An 18654-nucleotide genomic window follows, 5' to 3' on the forward strand; every position below is an offset into this window, starting at 1 on the left:
ATTAACCGAAGTGAACAATTCTTAAAAAAAGAACTATTATTTTCTTAGTGTAAAGAACATAATCATAATCTAAAGAACATTTTTTCACTGTATTGATCCTTTTTTTTTGTAATGGAAAGGTTTCATGGATTTTGAAGGTTCTTCATGGAACCACTGATGCCAATAAATAACCTTTATTTTTAAGTGAAGACATTTTCTCCGATTTTTTTTTTGCAATTATTTTTAACCAACGGTTTTAGCATTTAAAACAACTTAAAACATAGGCCTATATGTTTTTTTAAATATTTTGTGACATTCAAACACTTTTCAACTTCTTAAGTGTTTAAATAGCCTACGTGTGAGGCTACTACAAATTAGCCTACCTATAGGCTACTAATAGATTAGAGAAAGTATAGAGAACTGCCCAAATATCCACCTTTGCAGTAGATTATAAAGCTCAACCGCACTCATGATCTCTCTGCCCAGTGTACAGTATATGGACTAATGCTGTAATGTAACAGTGACCTGTTAAAGAGCTTCTATCAGTGTTAGCGACGAGAAAAGAACCTTCCGTTCAAATCAGCAAGGCTGCATTAGTGCATACTGTACGTGCTCTAGTTCTGTCGCATTGCGTGCGTCGCCGTCTGGGCGCGAGCCTGATCAAAGGTCGAACCTACTGGACCCGCAGCTGCGCGGTAGCAGGGACCCGTTGCACCTCTTTAACCCGAGTGGTCTAACTAACTTATCGTACTAGCTATCGCTGGGGCGAGGCTTTGACACCATCTATCGAAAATGACTCAGGAATGAGTCTCTAGCGTTCCCTGTTCACTGTTCGGTCGCGAGCACAGAGACTGTTGAAGATCCAGCGCGCGCCTCTGGTTTCTTTCTTCAGTGTGTCCACATACAAGACTGACGATGCCTAAGCCTGTAAGTATTTCTTTTCTTTTTTTATTAAACATAAAGTTTATGTTTATATAGGGGTAAATTCAGGTTGATTTTGACTCTTTTTCCCAGTCATCTCAATGGCAAAAAGTGTCCCACTCAACCTGAATTCACCCCTAAGAACAAAAATAGATAGTGTAATAAATGGGAACAATTATACAAGTTTAACTATCCATTACACAAGGATTTTTGTGAAAGAAGTAGCCTTGTATGTATATGTCTATCCTAATTTATGTTTATTCTTGGTAAATATGTTGACTTCTGTCTTATTTAGTGGGTTTTGTATTTATATATGGTGACTTACAATAGGCATCTGTCAAAAAGTATTATTACATTACAAACAGTTTCATAGTTTAAGATTATTTGATATTTTATTCAATATTTTTGTAATCTATTCTGACAAAATCAATACTGTTGAAAGGCAAGACATTTTTTGTTTACAGCAGTTAAACCAAGGTAAAGCAGCCATTTATTACTATATTGCCTCATTATTTTTGTCAATGTTAAGGAGTAAAATTGCATATCTTATTAATGCTTATGATTAGTGGTTATTTCTGAAATTACATTATCATCTTTATATTTAATCTCCAAAAGGTGTAGTTATCACCTCAAACTTTAGGAGGATACTAACTATGAATTTGATGGTTAACATGCTTGAGTAAGATGAGTCTTTACTCATTAACTAAACTTAGACAATGAGGATGAGTTCATGCTGTGTTCATGGGCGCAGAATGCCGCATAAGTAAAAGATTAGCTAGATGTGCTGCTGTGAACATACTTTTGACTTTAGTATTTGAATACCAGGATGTGATGTCATTCTAATTGTTGCTGAGAGGTTACTGATAAACCAGCTTATTCATCAAGGTTTTAATCTTTATGTATTTGTAAGTATTTGAGCTCTTATAGTGGTATAAGAGTGGAATCTTTCTGCACACCGCATGAACATGTTACAAGTTGTGGTAATGTTGAAATGTATATTTTAACTGGTGAAGCTATTTATTCTTATCAACAATTCTCTGAGAGAAATATGGAGATACAGCATTCCCACGTTTGTCCCAATTTTTGAGTAGTATCACATAATAATTGAATTAAATTAATAATTATTTGGTTAAAATAAAAAAAATTCCATTATATCATGCACTCTTAGAAATAAAGGTTCCAAAAGGGGGGTTTCACAATAATACCACAGAAGAACCATTTTTGGTTCCCCAAAGAACCTTTTCTTTTTTTTTTTTTGTGTGAAGAATATTTTACAGTTCCATAGTTCCATTAATGTTAAGGTTCTTCATGAACCATAGATGCCAATAAAGAACAGTCTATTATCAAAGATTACAATTGTTAGAAAAGATAATTCAATTGAAATTGTCCCCTCGATGCTTGAAACGTACAAAGTCCTTCCAGGATTATCACAGACATACTTTAAACCCCAGCTGCAATTATTGTGCATGCAGTTTTCATAAACTCATATAAATTGAGAGACTGTACTTGTCAATACTCTGTACTTTGAAAAAAAATAATTTGGGACACCGCAAGACCATTGAAACAAACTAGAGAAAAAAGGCTGATTAATAAGCTTAAAAGAAATGGTGACCAGCATCATATACATTAGAACCTGAACGTTAATGTCTATTTCCATCTTCCATGAATTATCCAAATACATGAATTTATTCTGAGATTAGACCTACAGTTTATTTAAGGCTACGTGGAGCACAAACGCTTGTGTGTGATTTGAGGAGAAGTGGGTTAGCACTGTCTTGTGAGGTACTCTATACCCTCCAAAGGCAAATGAGACACGCAGGTGTTATGACGTCTTTCTTCTGGCTAGATAACATGTGTAGCTCTGATGGTTGCTCATGGAGATGGTGACTGCTGGATATAACAGCACTCATGCAGTCTGTTCCATTACTAGGACAAATCCCAGCGAGAGGACACGCTTTGAAGATTATAGATTATACCTGCCATGCTGGCGTTGAGATTATTAATTTTTATTTGCTTTGGATACGGAAAGGCTGAAGCTGCCAATAGTAAGCAGCTTGTTTGCCAATTAATACGATTTTTGATTACTGAAAGCATGTGTACTATAATGTATTACATGGGTAGTATCATATATAAATATACCATATTAGTTACAGCAGTGATTTAAGCTCTTTTGACACATCTTCCAGCCTATTGGGCCTTATCTAAGGGCTTGCTGATAAGGTTAATTTGCATTATGTTCCACTGATAGTGATAGTCAGAAGACTGAACACCTTGTGCTACTATTTTATTGTAATTTTATTCACATCAGTGTACATGACTAAAACTGAGAGTTATGTTTTTTTATTTTATTTTAAAAGGGACAGTGCATAATTGACATGAGAACTTGTGTAAATGTGCCAGATTTATATACAGTACACACACACACACACACACACACACACACACACACACACACACACACACACACACACACACACACACACACACACACACACACACACACACACACACACACATATATATATTTACACACACACATATATTATATATACACACATTTTATGTTACTTTATGTTGTGTATACTATATTGCCAAAAGTATCGGGACTAGGGCTGGGTATCGTAACAAAATTTTCGATACCAATACCGATACCGATACCTTGACTTCGATACCGGTTCCTGAACGATACTTTTTTCGATACCAATTTTATGAAAGTTTTAACAATATAACATTACCTAATTTTTATTTTTATTTTTTCAGTTTGTTGACTTTTTACATTCATATTTTGAGTCTGTAAAAAAGCACCAATGCTAAAGTTTTCTATGTTTCCTAATAATTTAACGACATGTATTCTTTACTTCAATGAGCTCATTGTTTCTGCCTTAACTTAATGCATTGTTTAACATTGAAACTGAATGAAAATTAATTGAAATGCATTACACACAGTCACCTCTGATAACAGATCACTCTAAATTGTAATTTAGACGCATGCATTTTCTGTAAAGCTGCTTTGAAACGATATGTATTGTGAAAAATGCTATTCAAATAAATGTGAATTGAATTAAATATAGGCTACTGGAGTGCGGGATATATGCCTCGCGCTCTGCACACATGAAGCTTGCGCAAAGCACTGGCAAAAGTAGCCTAATGATTATGGATGTGTTGGGAAACAATAGCAAGGAGATATTTTAATTGTTTATTAATGAACAAGTGTTTACTGAGTGTGTTGGCTGCAAAGATGATTATGGCGATGCTGACTCGTCATTCCTGCAGTAACGTTAGTGAACGCGCACGCGCCTATGGATTAGGTAATCAAACTATTTATTTCTAATTGTTTCGTTTAATAGTAGACATATTTTGACCGTATATAGGACTATTTCTCATGCCTGTGAGGCAAGTATCCTATACGCTGAGTTTCGGTTCATTTGTGACGCGCTCCAGTTCTTGCAGTCGAAGACGGATAAACTTTCTACTCTCAAGTAGCCTATATTCTGTGCGCTTTTAAGTGCCTTATCAGATTTACAGTGTTGCCAGTCTTGGCAGCAATTATCTTGTCGAAAATATTGCATCGCGTGCTTCTAGCATAGGTAGGTACACTTTTGATCATTTCCACATATTTTCTATCTATCTGGGTTGGGACGCTTACACACACACACACACACACACACACACACACACACACACACACACACACACACACACACACACACACACACACACACACACACACTACAGCATCACGTGCGACGAGCCAAGTCTCTGGGCAGCCGCGTAAACTAGTGTTTTTCCGCCACAGCCAATCATGCTGCATGCTTATTGTTTCACTGACGTTGACGAGATTAACCACATAGGTACTGAAACTTGGTACCGAAAAACAAGACATGTTTCGATACTCGGTAGTATCGAGGCAATTCGGACCTAAAAAGTACCGAACTCGGTACCAAGCCCTAATCGGGACACCCCTCCAAATCATTCCAATCGTTTCAATCACTTCCATGGCCACCGTTGTATAAAATCAAGCACCTAGGCATGCAGACCGCTTCTACAAACATTTGTAAAAGAATGGGTCGCTCTCAGGAGCTCAGTGAACTCAAGCGTTGTGATCGGCTGCCACCTGAGCAATAAGTCCATTCGTGAAATTTCCTCAATACTAATTATTCCACGGTCAACTCTTAGTGGTATTATAACAAAGTGGAAGCAATTGGGAACAACAGAAACTCGAAGTGGTAGGCCACGTAAAATCACAGAGCGGGGTCAGCGCATGCTGAGGCGCACAGTTTTGAGAAGTCGTCAACTTTCTGCAGAGTCAATAGCTACAGACCTCCAAACTTTGTGTGGCCTTCAGATTAGCTCAAGAACAGTGCGTAGAGAGCTTCATGGAATGGGTTTCCATGGCCGAGCAGCTGCATCAAAGCCTTACATCACCAAGTGCAATGCAAAGCGCCGGTGAAGCATGAAGCCAGTGAGCAATCCGATGGACGAGTCTGGGTTTGGCAGTTGCCAGGAGAACGGTTCTTGCCTGACTGCATTGTGCCAAGTGTAAAGTTTGGTGGAGGGGGGATTATGGTGTGGGGTTGTTTTTCAGGGGTTGGGCTTGGCCCCTTAGTTCCAGAGAAAGGAACTTTTAATGCTTCAGCATGCCTAGACATTTTAGACAATTTAATGCTCCCAACTTTGTTGAAACAATTTGGGGATGGTCCCTTCCTGTTCCAACATGACTGCGCACCATTGCACAAAGTTAGGTCCATAAATGAGCGAGTTTGGTGTGGAGGAACATGACTGGCCCGCACTGAGTCCTGACCTCAACCCCATAGAACACCTTTGGGATGAATTAGAGCAGAGACTGTGAGCCAGGCCTCCATATCTCAACAGAAACAGATTGGCACAAAAACGACATCAAATTCGAATTACATCAAAACATTGACAATTTAGACACAATCACAGATTTATTGTTTTTTTTTTTATCACAAATTATTAGGTAAATTATATTATTACTTTAATAATAAAAAAATGATATAAACATTTTACTGTGAAAGAGCATGTATTTTCTTATCTCTTTTTGCCATGAATTTTATAGTAATGTAGAATTAAATACCTTTTTCCATTAATGCTTTTATTCAGCAAGGATGCATTAAATTGATCAAAAGTGAAAGTAAAGACATTTAAAATGTTTCAAAATAATTCTATTTTATATAAACACTGAATTTTCTATCAATTTTTATTCAGAAATCCTGAAACAATTGTATCACTGTTTCCACAAAAATATTAAGCAGCACAACTGTTTTCAACATTGATAGTAAGAAATGTTTCTTAAGCAACAAATCAGCATAGAATGGTTTGTGAAGGATCACTTGACACTGAAGACTGATGCTGAAAATTCAGATTTGTATCACAGGAATAAATTACATTTTTAAATATTTAAAAATAGAAAAAAAGTTATTTTAAATTTTAATACTATTTCATAATATTACTGTTTTTACTGTATTTTTTTTATCAAGTAAAAGCAGCCTTGATGAGCATAAGAGACTTATTTAAAAAAATTAAAAAATACCGACCCCAAACTTTTGTGACATGGTTACTATGAATTACAGTTAACATAGCTTTTATATAATTAATATATGATTCACTAGTATTTTCATTAAAATCAGTCATATTTTCTACTGTACCATTAATGGTTTTGCACAACATGTAGAGTTTAAAATGGTAAAAATTGTTGCAACTTTGTATTGTCAGCAATTAACCAATAGTTCTACAGTAGGTGGCCAAAACATGCAGATCATTTACTTGCTGATGTGGCTAAATACTAACACCAGGGTGTAATGGTTATTGCAGTGTGAGTGTTATTGCGTGAACCTTTCTCATGATTAGAGCCACTAAATTTGCAATAATTCTGGATGTATGAAGGTCTTTTATTTATGCTTTGCGAATAGGAACTAATAACAGGAAGCAAGCGTTGAACTGAAATGTTGATGGGTCTGAAAATAACTTTGCCAACATTTGTTGCACAAGTTTGAAGGGTTTAACTTTACAGCTCTGAAGTAGTTAGGATGAAGGTTGCGTAACTTTGACAGTACTTGTAAGGCTCTGTCAAGGTTCACCGGGTCGTTATGAAAGCTTGTGTAAAGTGTGCTGGACTGAAACGTGACCTTGGACAAGAGATTGTCACCATGGAAGTCATGGAATCTCTTCTAGAAACAGATTTTTAGTTTTATGTCTTGTTACTGTTGTACAGAGTTTTCTGTATCAGTTTAAGTAGATTACAAGTTTGTTTGCAAGGTGTTTTGTTTTAATGTCTACTTTGTGAAGTACAAAACTAAATCTCATAAATTGTAAATTACACTGCATGGCCAAAAAAAAAAATTTGTTGTTTTTGGATTTAAACGCAGATACTTAAGAGTCTATGATTGGATCTTTATTGCAGTGATTATGTTTCTAGCATGTTATATGTTTGGCAACAGTTCTTCTAACCCTTATTGATGGAGTGTGTAGCTTTTCATTTCTTAAACAATCATGTATGAAGACGCATCATGGTCATATTCCAGGATGACACTGTCAAGATTCATCAGGCTTAAATTGTGAAAGAATGGTTGTGAGGAGCATGAAGAATCATTTTCACACATGAATTGGCTCCTCTGAGTCCAGACCTTTCAGAGGTCCCAGTATATTTCAGTGTGACCTCTGAAATATAGCAATTGTAAGTCGCTTTGGATAAAAGCGTCAGCTAAATGAATAAATGTAAATGTAGACCTTAAATTCATTGAAAGTCTTTGGGATGTGCTGGAGGAGACTTTACAGAGTGCTGGACTCTTGCATTGTCAATACAATATCTTGACCAAAATGAATACACCTCTTGATGGAAATAAAGGTTGTTATGTTATTTCCATTAAGCATCCAATCATGGGGCGGCAGTGGCTCAGTGGTTCATGTAGGTTGTCTACAAACCGAAAGGTTGGTGATTCGATCCCTGGTTCCACCTGACCAAGTGTCGAGGTATACATGAGCAAGACACCTAACCCCAGCTGCTCCCGACGAGCTGGATGGCGCCTTGCATGGCTGACACCGCCGTTGGTGTATGAATGAGTGAGTGAATGGGTGACTGTGAGGCAATATGTAAAGCGCTTTGGTGGCCATTGGGTCTGTTAAAGCGCTATATAAATGCAGTCCATTTAAGCGATGCATAATTTTTTTAAAGCTCGAGCCGGGCAGTGTATATTATAGTATCCCAGATTAGTAATGTTCGTTGGATCTGTTGAAACCATCTCAGATGTCAGATATTACATAATGCATATCTGTCATAAGGCTTTATATCCTGTGGCTTTGTAGAATGACATGTAATTTAGCTGGCATTATATTCCACGATTATAGTTAAAGGAGCCGTATGTAAGAATGTGGCCAAAACTGGTACTACAATCCCTTTCAAATGACTGTAGAGCGGTGTATCCCCTCTCCCTCCTCCCTGACTCGAGGTTGCCAGATAGGCTGCAGGATCCAGCAGGAACGTATACAGGCTGCTGCAAGAAGCTTTTTCTGTTAATTATGTTTATGCTTCAAATGATAGATGTTTTGCAAAGTAATTATATATCGCAAAAATTTACTTAATGGCGATTAGCCAAATATAATCGTAAAGGTGTACGCTCGTATGTGACAGTACATTGTTAGAACAGTAGCTGTTAGTCTAACTTGTAACGGTAGGTATCTGTCATTAACGTAAGTACAAGCACAAGCCTCTGTCACTGTGTGTAACCGATATCAAAGATACAGCTATTCATTTAGCTGACGCTATAAGTGAAAGCTACCAGCTGCATTTTTTAACTTACCCTGCACGTCCATAACGCTAAAATATGTGATGTGAAAGATTACGTGTCATCTATTATTTTTGGCTGTAGAACTTGCATGGTAAACAGTAATTGGCGTGCTAATGTTGTTTTCCTCAGCGTCTCATCATAATGACAGAGAAACGGGCTCTGATAACGCATTGCTATGTTAGTAATGACGACTCACCGTTTTTATTACCCAAACAATTCCTTACCTTTTCAATTTGATGACCCACCTCCTCCATAGGAGCTAACGTAATGTTACTTTGCACGAACATGGATAACTTTGTTCGACTGTCATGAATATTTGAAATGTCCATTTACATCAAGTACAAGTTAGCCAAACATAGATGAATCTTAGTTACCTGTCCAGAAATTCTTCTCCGTTTTCAGCCGGCTCCATCTTTCAAAGGCATCTCTATACAGATCCTTGTTTTATTTCGGACTTTGTCATGAAGTATTTCGGATTCATAACAATTTTTTATTTTGGTTTCGCAACGTTAGACATTTTTTTATCCGATTCCGACACGTTTGTAGCTGCAGCTGTGGTAACTAGAGCAGAGCTGGCAATCCGGATGCCGCAACACTACTGACTTCGTGATTGGTAGATAGGTGGATGCTGGCGCATCAGACCACACAACATGACAACATCAACATCAGTTGAGGGCTGCAACTTCACTTTTTAAATAACAATATCCTGGCCGGACTACTGTTGTCAGTGTTATAAGTATTTGAAATGAACATGATTTCTTAATGTCTAGTGACATATCAGGGCCATTTTATGATTAATTGAAATAATTTTCTTACATACCTTTAACATGATCTCTGATGGTTGATATTCTGACGGATGTGATTTTAAATATCTGATATGACAATAGTCTTATGTAATTCAGGTGTAATAAATTAAATCAAATCTTTTGCTCTGTTGTAATGGTACATTTAATATTTTCTACAAATACCAACATGATAATATTACATAATTTATTCCAGTTCTTGATACAATGACAATGAAAAAACACTAACTTTTATTTCGTTCTGTGCAGATCAATGTCCGTGTCACCACTATGGATGCCGAGCTGGAATTTGCAATCCAGTCAGTTACAACAGGCAAACAGCTCTTTGAGCAGGTAAAGCAGCGGCTCTGGAAATCTTCCTGATATTTCTTTAGAGCTTGAGGTGGCATGTGAGGAATTAGTACTTAAATGTGTATTTAAGCTAAGGAGTAAATGGTGCCCACTTTATATACAGATGATGAAACATTGCATGCATAGTTTCACATTGCATGCTGGGAAAATAACTCAAGCTTATTTCAAAACTAATGGGAATTTTTTTTTAAATTAGAAGACCTCACTAAACTATCTCTTACCAAGATGATATTTATATGCACTTGCATAAGTAATACTTTCCTACTATTTCCTACTAGGATCACAATGACCCATAAACTTGGAGTGACTTGTACACTCAAAAAAAATCTCTTTTTGTAACAAAGCTTTGTAGCTAATTGCAAAAGCATTTTTGTTACCTTAGAGACACACACAAATTCATGCTTATGACTATAGGCAATGGGTGTAAATCATTTTTTAGATACCGTTGAGATTAGTAATGCGGGACTACCTTGGTATATGGTGATTGGTGAGGTATGATATGACAGGACTGTATATGGAATATAGGTGGTGGACACCGTCTCTGCCTATTTGTACACACCTAACTGATAAGAGGGTGGGTTGGTTGGTAATTTCCCTCCCTGTTGATAGCATGAACTCTCATTGTAGAGTTCATATTCTAATCTTCTCAGAACAAAGACTCTCCAATTGTTTGACATCCAACATAAGGTCATGCTTGTTTATCAAGTGCCACAGATGATTAGGTATTATGTTTTAAATTTAGGTTATTTAAGTTTATATTTTTCATTGTGTTAGTGGGATGTAACTGGTTGAATTTTATCTTCTGTGTTAATGTATTCAGGTGGTTAAGACGGTGGGCTTGCGTGAGGTTTGGTACTTTGGTCTTCAGTACACAGACAACAAAGGCTTTCTGACATGGCTGAAACTGGACAAAAAGGTATTTTTTGATATCATACAGAGAATGTATTGTATTTGAACCCGTATTTGCACCACTATGTTGTTAGATAATAAATGCTTGGTAGTCACAATGCTTGGATTAATGTTAATAATACGTTAATAACATGTTGAAGTGCCCCTATTACGCTTTATCAAATATTACTATACCTTTTAATGCAGAGTGTAATGTTGCTGTTTGTGAATGTAAAATCTCTGAAAAGTTTGAAAGATCTTTGTAAAGTAAAGTTATTGTCTCCTAAAAGAATAAATCGATTTTGAATTGCAACAATGTAACAAATATGCATAATGTCAGCCTATGGTCATCATTGGCTGCCCCCGAACAATGTCTATTTTGCCCCGTCCTCAAACACTGTGGTTGTAGCTTGAGACTGAAAGAGTTTGGTTCGGGTTGTCGACATGTCGAGAAGACGCTGTTTCTAGAGCTGCGAATCCACTTTGCATGCATTTCAAAAGGATGAGGACTTGTGCCTGAATTGATACAGGAAAAAAAAACGATGCAATCGTTACTGTTCGTGTCACTGTTTATCAAGTGCTGAAGAAGAACTAGAGCTGAAATTCAGATGTGGTAATGGGCGTTTCATTTCCGACACGCAACTGTAAGCGGTAGACCAATCACAACAGACTGGGCCATTTGACCAATCAGAGCAGAGTAGACTCATGGAAAGTCAAAATAATCCCATAGATTTACAGGCACCCAATCCAAATCTACAAATTAAAATAAGGCTCTCTTTGCTTGGGCCACTTTTGTAACCACAATAGAAACTACCCAAAACACCCTAGCAAACATCCTAACAACAGCATAGGAATGTGCTAAAAACCACTGAGAATGTGTTAGCTATATGGGTGGGGAAATAATTGTTATTTTACTACTCTTTTACTACTCTTACATTTACTACTATGAAGGCTGACTTTCTGACATGTGATTGCCTTTGCTTTTGACAGGACTTGCAACATGACACATTTGATAAAGTTATTAAAGTTCAGGTTTTAGAACAACAGTTCAATTTTTCACTCTTGAAATCTTCATTCCAGTTAACTCATATTTTGTAGAGTTGCCATATTTATTGTACATACAATCACCTAATATACATATCATCATAAAGTAATACTTGTCACAAATGTTGTGTTCTGGCAGCCCAGTAGACAAAACCATAGGTGTAGATTGCTAGTCAAACAAACATTGACCCCTACAGGATTCCTGTTAGAGAAGTCACGAGTCATGCAGGTGATGTTGAACTTTAATTATTGCTCAACAATGGGGAAAATAAGAAAGATACTACATGAAATCAATAGCTGAGTCACTGAAATATCTGCATTGTATCATGGCATCTAGAACTGAACATTGATATATAGTCATTTACGTTGTATGTTAACAATCGCTCTGGGGATGCAAAGGTTTTGCAAGCAAACATAAATGTTTTGAAATATACTTCTTACCTACCACCTCATATTATTTCCATCAGCATTTGGGAACGCAAAGTTTCTTGGGGGAAAGCAAAAGTTTTAAATGCATTAAAAAAGGATATTTTCCCTCCCATCTCATTTATTTCCCCGTCACCATGTTCCTTTAGAGGCTCCGCAAACCAACAATCATTCTTCATTCTGATTTCATAGGTGTCCTCTCAAGAGGTAAAGCAAGAGAACCCTCTGCAGTTTAAGTTTCGGGCCAAGCACTACCCTGAGGACGTGTCTGAGGAACTGATTCAGGACATCACAAAAAAGCTTTTCTTCCTGCAAGTGAAGGAAGGCATCTTGAGCGATGAGGTCTACTGCCCCCCAGAGACAGCAGTGCTATTGGCCTCATATTCTGTACAGGCCAAGTTTGGAGATTACTCACAAGAATCCCAAAAAGATGGATACCTGTCGTCTGAGAGGCTTCTGCCTCAGAGGTGAGGGGGGAGACTGGTAATAAACATGAATCCATCAGCGAGTTGAAATTACTTAAATAAGTCAACAATTTTAGTTCTAGGAACTCCTTTTGGAGGAACTTATTTAGCTCCTACTTAAGAGTAGGGTCTAAACTAGCACTATAGGAACTACCCGTGATGTTAGTGTACGCTGATTGGCCGAACAACTATGAGGGGACCAAGCTAAACATGTTTATGTATTTCTGCTCAGCTAGCAACACTGGACATCAACCACACTTCATACGCTTATACCTTTTGATATACTGTCTACTTTCTATGTATAACAGTTCTATCTAATAACGTGTAAGACAGATCGTAAACTAATGAACATGGAGAATGCTAGCACTGTGTGCTCAAGCTTTGGCGTTCTCAGCGTCGTCAAAATAAACGTCCGCCGCGCCGTCAAAATAAAAGTCACAACAACAAGCGCAGCTTACGTCACTTTAGAGTTTCTACTGGCGGTCCAAATGCAACCAGGAAAATATTCCTAAGGGAACCATTTGTTCTCAGGGAACCACCCTGGTGGCTAGTTCCTAGAACTACCCATTGCATCGTTTATGATTATGCCCTCATTTGGTGGTATGGTTACATATTATCACCTGCCTGTCATTATCTTCTCGTTGTATTTATGCTCCAAGTTATGTTTCGTCCCTTGTCGGTTCTTGTTTACATTTGCGTGGTTGTGTTTCTATTGTTATTCTGCGATCTTTCCTAGTTTAATTGAAATTAAAGATTTTTCTGTGATAATCTCCTTCGTCGTGTGATTGATACGGCCACAAATGAGAGTAAACTTGTCCCTCAAATCTGATTGGTTGATTGAAATGTTGTTCCAGGATAAACAAAGATGTTAATCCAGAAACATGTTGTACTTGGTGAAATCACGTTCACCGACTTGGTCCACCTGACTTAAAGATAACATAAAAAAAAGCATAAAATGTTGGAAAGAATTTAATTGTTTGTTACCAACTTAATTATTTAAAGTTTATCCAAAAAAAAAAAGTACCCGCTTGATTTTTCCATAGTGCGAAAATATTTGTAAAATCACTTATACTTATTCAAAAAATACCAGAATTTTATCATTTTTATATTAACTTTTTTACAATTGTTAGGATCTGTGGCTGTAGTAAACGCATGATGATGGAGAATTAAACACAAACAGTTTAGTAACAATAATCCTCAGATCACGCATTTGATTTTGATATTCTGTGATTACAGAGTGTTTGACCAGCACAAACTGTCTAAACAGCAATGGGAGGAGAGGATCCAGATTTGGCATAAGGAGCACAGAGGAATCCTCAAGTGAGTTTTTCTTATATGCTCCCATTCAGCTCGCCTACATATCGCTTCACAAGTTTATCATTTTTTGAATTCTGTATCACTAGGGAAGATGCCATGCAGGAGTATCTTAAGATCTCACAGGATTTGGAGATGTATGGCGTCAACTATTTTGACATCAAGAACAAGAAAGGAACAGACCTGTGGTTAGGCGTGGATGCTTTGGGACTTAACATCTATGAAAAAGAAGACAGGTAAGCTTTGTGAGCAAGATCTGATTATTTAGAAATGTTAGTTGGAGATATTGGGGTCAGTGTGCCATGGCTGTGCGGTTAATGACCTGCAGAGTGACCGTTCAAGCCCAAAACAAGCCAAACAAGTCAACATCAATGCCTGCTGCTTATTATTGAGAGGTCAATGCACTAAAGGACTAATGTACCACAAAGTTTGAGATTTTTGTAATGTTTGTTGTCAAAAAAAGACTTTACAATTACTACAAAGGTAACACTTTGTTATGTTACATGTGCTTACACTGGTAAAAACAGTAAATTATGCATAATTACTTGCAACTAACCCTAAACCAAACCCTGATCCTGCACAAGTACATGTTGTTCATTAACATTATTCAATACATGAAATACATTTAGTCTGTTCTTCATTTCTTAGGCTGACTCCAAAGATTGGATTTCCATGGAGTGAAATAAGGAACATCTCATTCAACGACAAGAAGTTCATAATCAAACCAATTGACAAAAAGGCTCCTGTAAGTCTTTGCATAAATTATTTAGTCTTTTCCCCCCTGAAATTATTGCCAACGACAAATAAGAGTATCGAAGGTGAAGAAAGGAAAAATCTTTTATAAATCAATTAAAATACATGAGTCAAGTTTTTAGAACTCTTTGGATTCATGTTGGTTTCATATGGTTTTAAAACTTTAATACCATTTTCAAAGCTTATATGTTGTGACTTAATGATAAATGTCACGTGGTGTAACCATCTAATTAATAACGTATTTTCCTTGATCAAAATTGTTATATTTTTCTTTTACTTTCTTTCTGTATTACAATATCATATTTGAACCCCCTTCCCTTTTTCATGTTAATTAAAAAATACTCTTCATAAAATTAAAAACATACTCTTCATAAAAGAAGTTGGTCTATATTCAAGTCATATGTACAGAATTGCATCTTTTATGTAGTTTTTTAATCATTCAAGAAGGCCGGTCATAATATATTTGGCCAATTATTTATGCATATGACATTAAATGTGTCACATTCTGTTCTTTCTCTCTTGTTTCTGCAGGACTTTGTGTTCTATGCATCTCGTTTACGTATTAACAAGCGCATCCTAAACCTGTGCATGGGAAACCATGAACTTTACATGCAGCGCAGGAAACCTGACACCATTGAGGTGCAGCAGATGAAGGCACAAGCAAGAGAGGAGAAACACCAGAGACAGATGGAGAGGTGAGGACACAGTGTTCAGTGCCCAGAGTGCGTCATTATATAGCAGTGAACAGCTGCCCTGTGATCACAGCAAGACACCAGGAAGCTCAGGCCCGAGCATCACTAATGTTGGTCACATAAATTGTTAATTTAATCAAATATTTATTTATTTATTTTCTTTGTGAATTTTTCTCAAAGGTTTTTCTTTTTGCATTGGGAGTATATTTTGGGCCAGATTTTCTAAACAGGGCAAATTAGCGCAATCCCATAAAAGCGCCGATGGGAGTGGAAAGTTCTGCACGTGATCTACTGACAACGCACAAATTAAAGAGCACAGACACAGCCGGATCATTTCCATAATGAGCAACACAAGAGCAGCGCAAATTAGCGTCTGGTTAAAGATATGCTTTTTTTGAGCGGTAAATAATGGCGCAAATACCAGTATATTGAAGAGCGCAAACCTTAGTAAATCACCTTGCATGATTCATTTAAATATTCTCCTCCCATAAATTTTGCGTCTGAAAGGGAAACTCCTTCAAATGCACATGCAATAAGGTCAGCCGCAAAAATAACCCCGTCTACGCCTTTTCAGTGCTAATTTTTCACTGCGTGTCTTTAGTAAATCTGTATTTTTTAACGCCTAAACAGGGTTTGTGCTTGAGCAAGCTATTAGTAAATGTGGCCCTAAGTGTGTTTGCTATTTGTTCCCCCCCAGAGCCCAGCTAGAGAATGAGAAGAAGAAAAGGGAGGCAATAGAGAAAGAAAAAGAGATGGTGGAGAGAGAGAAGCAAGAGATGATGATGAAGCTTTTCCAGTTTGAAGAGCAGACCAAAAGGGTTGAGAAAGGTAAGAATATTTCACTAGATGTCTGATCTCATATATTATTAGACTTTAGCAGACTTTACAGAGTGCTGGACTCTTGCTTTGTCAATACTAGATCTTGGCCAAAAATTGATGCATCACTTAATGGAAATAACATCATAACATTTATTTCAGCAGCATTTTTTGGTCAAGATCTTGTATTGACAATGCAAGAGTCCAGCACTCTGTAAAGTCTCCTCCAGCACATCCCAAAGACTTTCAATGAATTTAAAGTCTGGACTCAGAGGAGCCAATTCATGTGTGAAAATGATTCTTCACGCTCCCAAACCATTCTTTCACAATTTAAGCCTGATGAATCTTGACAGTGTCATCTTGGAATATGACCATGATGTGTCTTCACACATGGTTGTTTAAGAAATGAAAAGCTACACACTCCATCAGGGTTAGAAGAACTATTGCCAAACATTTAACATGCTAGAAACATAATAATCACTGCAATACTGATCCAATCATAGACTCTTAAGCATTTGCCTATTTAAATCCAAACAGCTTGCGACTTATTTTTGGCCAGGGAGTGTATATTGCATATTATACAAAATCCTGTGACCACCCTACTTGGCATACACTTGCAATAAATTATATTGTATAATTGAGTGACTGCTGCCCCCTTCTGGATGATTTTGTGTATTGTTCAGATCTGAGAGAGCAGTTTGAGAGGGCACGGATCTTGGAGGAAGAGAGGCGGCGGGTGGAGGAGGAGGCAGCGCGTTTGGAGGCTGAGAGACAGGCGGCACTGATGGCTAAAGAAGAGCTGGCCAGGAAAGCTGAGGATCAGATGAAAAATCAGGAACAGCTGGTATGCTGGGGACAGTTTTACACACACACAAAACACACCTTAAACAGTGACACTAGCCTATTATGTGACAGTTTATGTAATGGGGCTGAATATTTTGTTTATCTATAGTGAAATAAAGTAAGATTTACCTTTTGGTTTCCCTTAAAAGGCAGCAGAGCTGGCGGAGTTCACTGCAAAGATTGTCTTGCTGGAGGAAGCCAGGAGAGTCAAGGAAGAGGAAGCCAATGAATGGCAGAACAGGGTGAGTTTTGAACAGTAGATCTATTAGGGCTGTGCGATATAGCTAAAAAATGTATCACGATATAATGTTTCATATCGTTCGGTGTCGATAATTATTGACTTTTTTTATAACCTTTTTTTTTTTAAAGACAAGTAGAAAAGTTTGAATTTAAACCATTTTTTATTTTTTTATTTATCCACATTATTAAGGCAAACAACAAATTATATTAGATTTAGCAGTCAAAAACTAAAATAAAATGTAAACAGAAATATGTTCGTTATGTCTTATATTAAGATAAAAAAGTAAGTGTTAAAGAAACTCTTGAACTTAAATAAAATGTTACAAAATGTGTGCAATGTAAAAGTGTAAAAGTAGAAAAATCAATGCAAACTTTGAGGTAGATCAACATCTGTAATAAGTATGGGTGTAACGGTTCACAGAATTCACAGTTCGTTTTGATACGACACAGTGGTGTCACGGTTCGGTACTTTTTGTAACAGCAAAAAGAAAGAAATGCTAGAGAAATTTCCTTGATTTTCCAAAAAATCATCTTGAAACTGAAAACATCTTGAAACTTTTGGTTTTATAAAACGGGGTAATATTTGAAGAATGAACAAATAATGTTTTGGTCATCACATTAAAAATAACATTTGAATATGATAATGTTTGAGTTTTGAAGTGCTGGAAAAAGATGTGTGATGTACTTGAAAGCATTTTACTATTCATGGCAAACTTCCATGGTTACCGTGAGTGTTACTACATTAAATCCATGGTGAATGTTGCTGATCTGTGGACTTAAAACCTATAACTAGTGTATCCATGTCACAATGTTTCTCCTGGTTTCCACATCAGCACTGTTTGATCTGTTAATAATGGAGAAATTTGAATGCTTTCACTAGATCTCGCAGCGATGTTATTACTTCTGTGGCGAATTCAAATGCTTTCTTTACTGATCTCTTAGTGCTGTGTAGTGACAGTGTCGCTTGATCAAGATCGGCTCGCGCTGTACTCTCAACTGATAAACAGTCCGTGAAACAAAATAATGAGTAGCGCAGTTTCATTCCGCTTTCATTACGTTTGCCATTTGATGTTGGGCAACGTTGTGGTGGTTTCACCAGTGATCCGCGCACCTTTTAATGAAAATATCGAGCGCTGTATCGAATTTATTTTATATCGTTACCGACAATGGTGTACCGTCTTATAAATACCGATACCGTTTTATTGCCCAGCCCTAAATTGTTGAAATATGGTTAAATATTTTTTATACTCTTCACTTTTCTCAGGCTAAAGAGGTTCAGGGTGATCTGGAAAAGACCCGTGAGGAGTTGCAGAAT

General features: G+C 37.0%; 1 protein-coding gene across 2 annotated transcripts in view; it reads left to right on the forward strand.

Moving 5' to 3' along the window:
• The first annotated feature begins 509 nt into the window (after positions 1-509).
• ezra (ezrin a) overlaps positions 510-18654 on the forward strand; it is a 21248-nt gene continuing 3103 nt past the window's right edge. Inside the window, exons 1-12 of one of the 2 annotated variants that reach the window (XM_077238483.1) lie at positions 510-906; positions 9758-9841; positions 10680-10775; positions 12410-12684; positions 13918-14001; positions 14085-14231; positions 14644-14740; positions 15280-15443; positions 16138-16268; positions 16940-17100; positions 17249-17341; positions 18604-18654. The exon at positions 18604-18654 is cut by the window's right edge and continues 216 nt beyond it. In XM_077238483.1, the coding sequence (XP_077094598.1) occupies positions 895-906; positions 9758-9841; positions 10680-10775; positions 12410-12684; positions 13918-14001; positions 14085-14231; positions 14644-14740; positions 15280-15443; positions 16138-16268; positions 16940-17100; positions 17249-17341; positions 18604-18654 (1395 nt within the window). In that variant the 5' untranslated portion in view covers positions 510-894. Of the gene's footprint in view, positions 907-9757; positions 9842-10679; positions 10776-12409; positions 12685-13917; positions 14002-14084; positions 14232-14643; positions 14741-15279; positions 15444-16137; positions 16269-16939; positions 17101-17248; positions 17342-18603 lie in introns of those variants that run through there. The other variant, XM_077238484.1, reaches the window with a different exon arrangement.

The sequence above is a fragment of the Siphateles boraxobius genome, unplaced genomic scaffold (genome assembly GCF_051911475.1).
Source record: "Siphateles boraxobius isolate OS27281-9 unplaced genomic scaffold, OSU_SipBor_1 22, whole genome shotgun sequence".
NCBI lineage: Eukaryota > Metazoa > Chordata > Actinopteri > Cypriniformes > Leuciscidae > Siphateles > Siphateles boraxobius.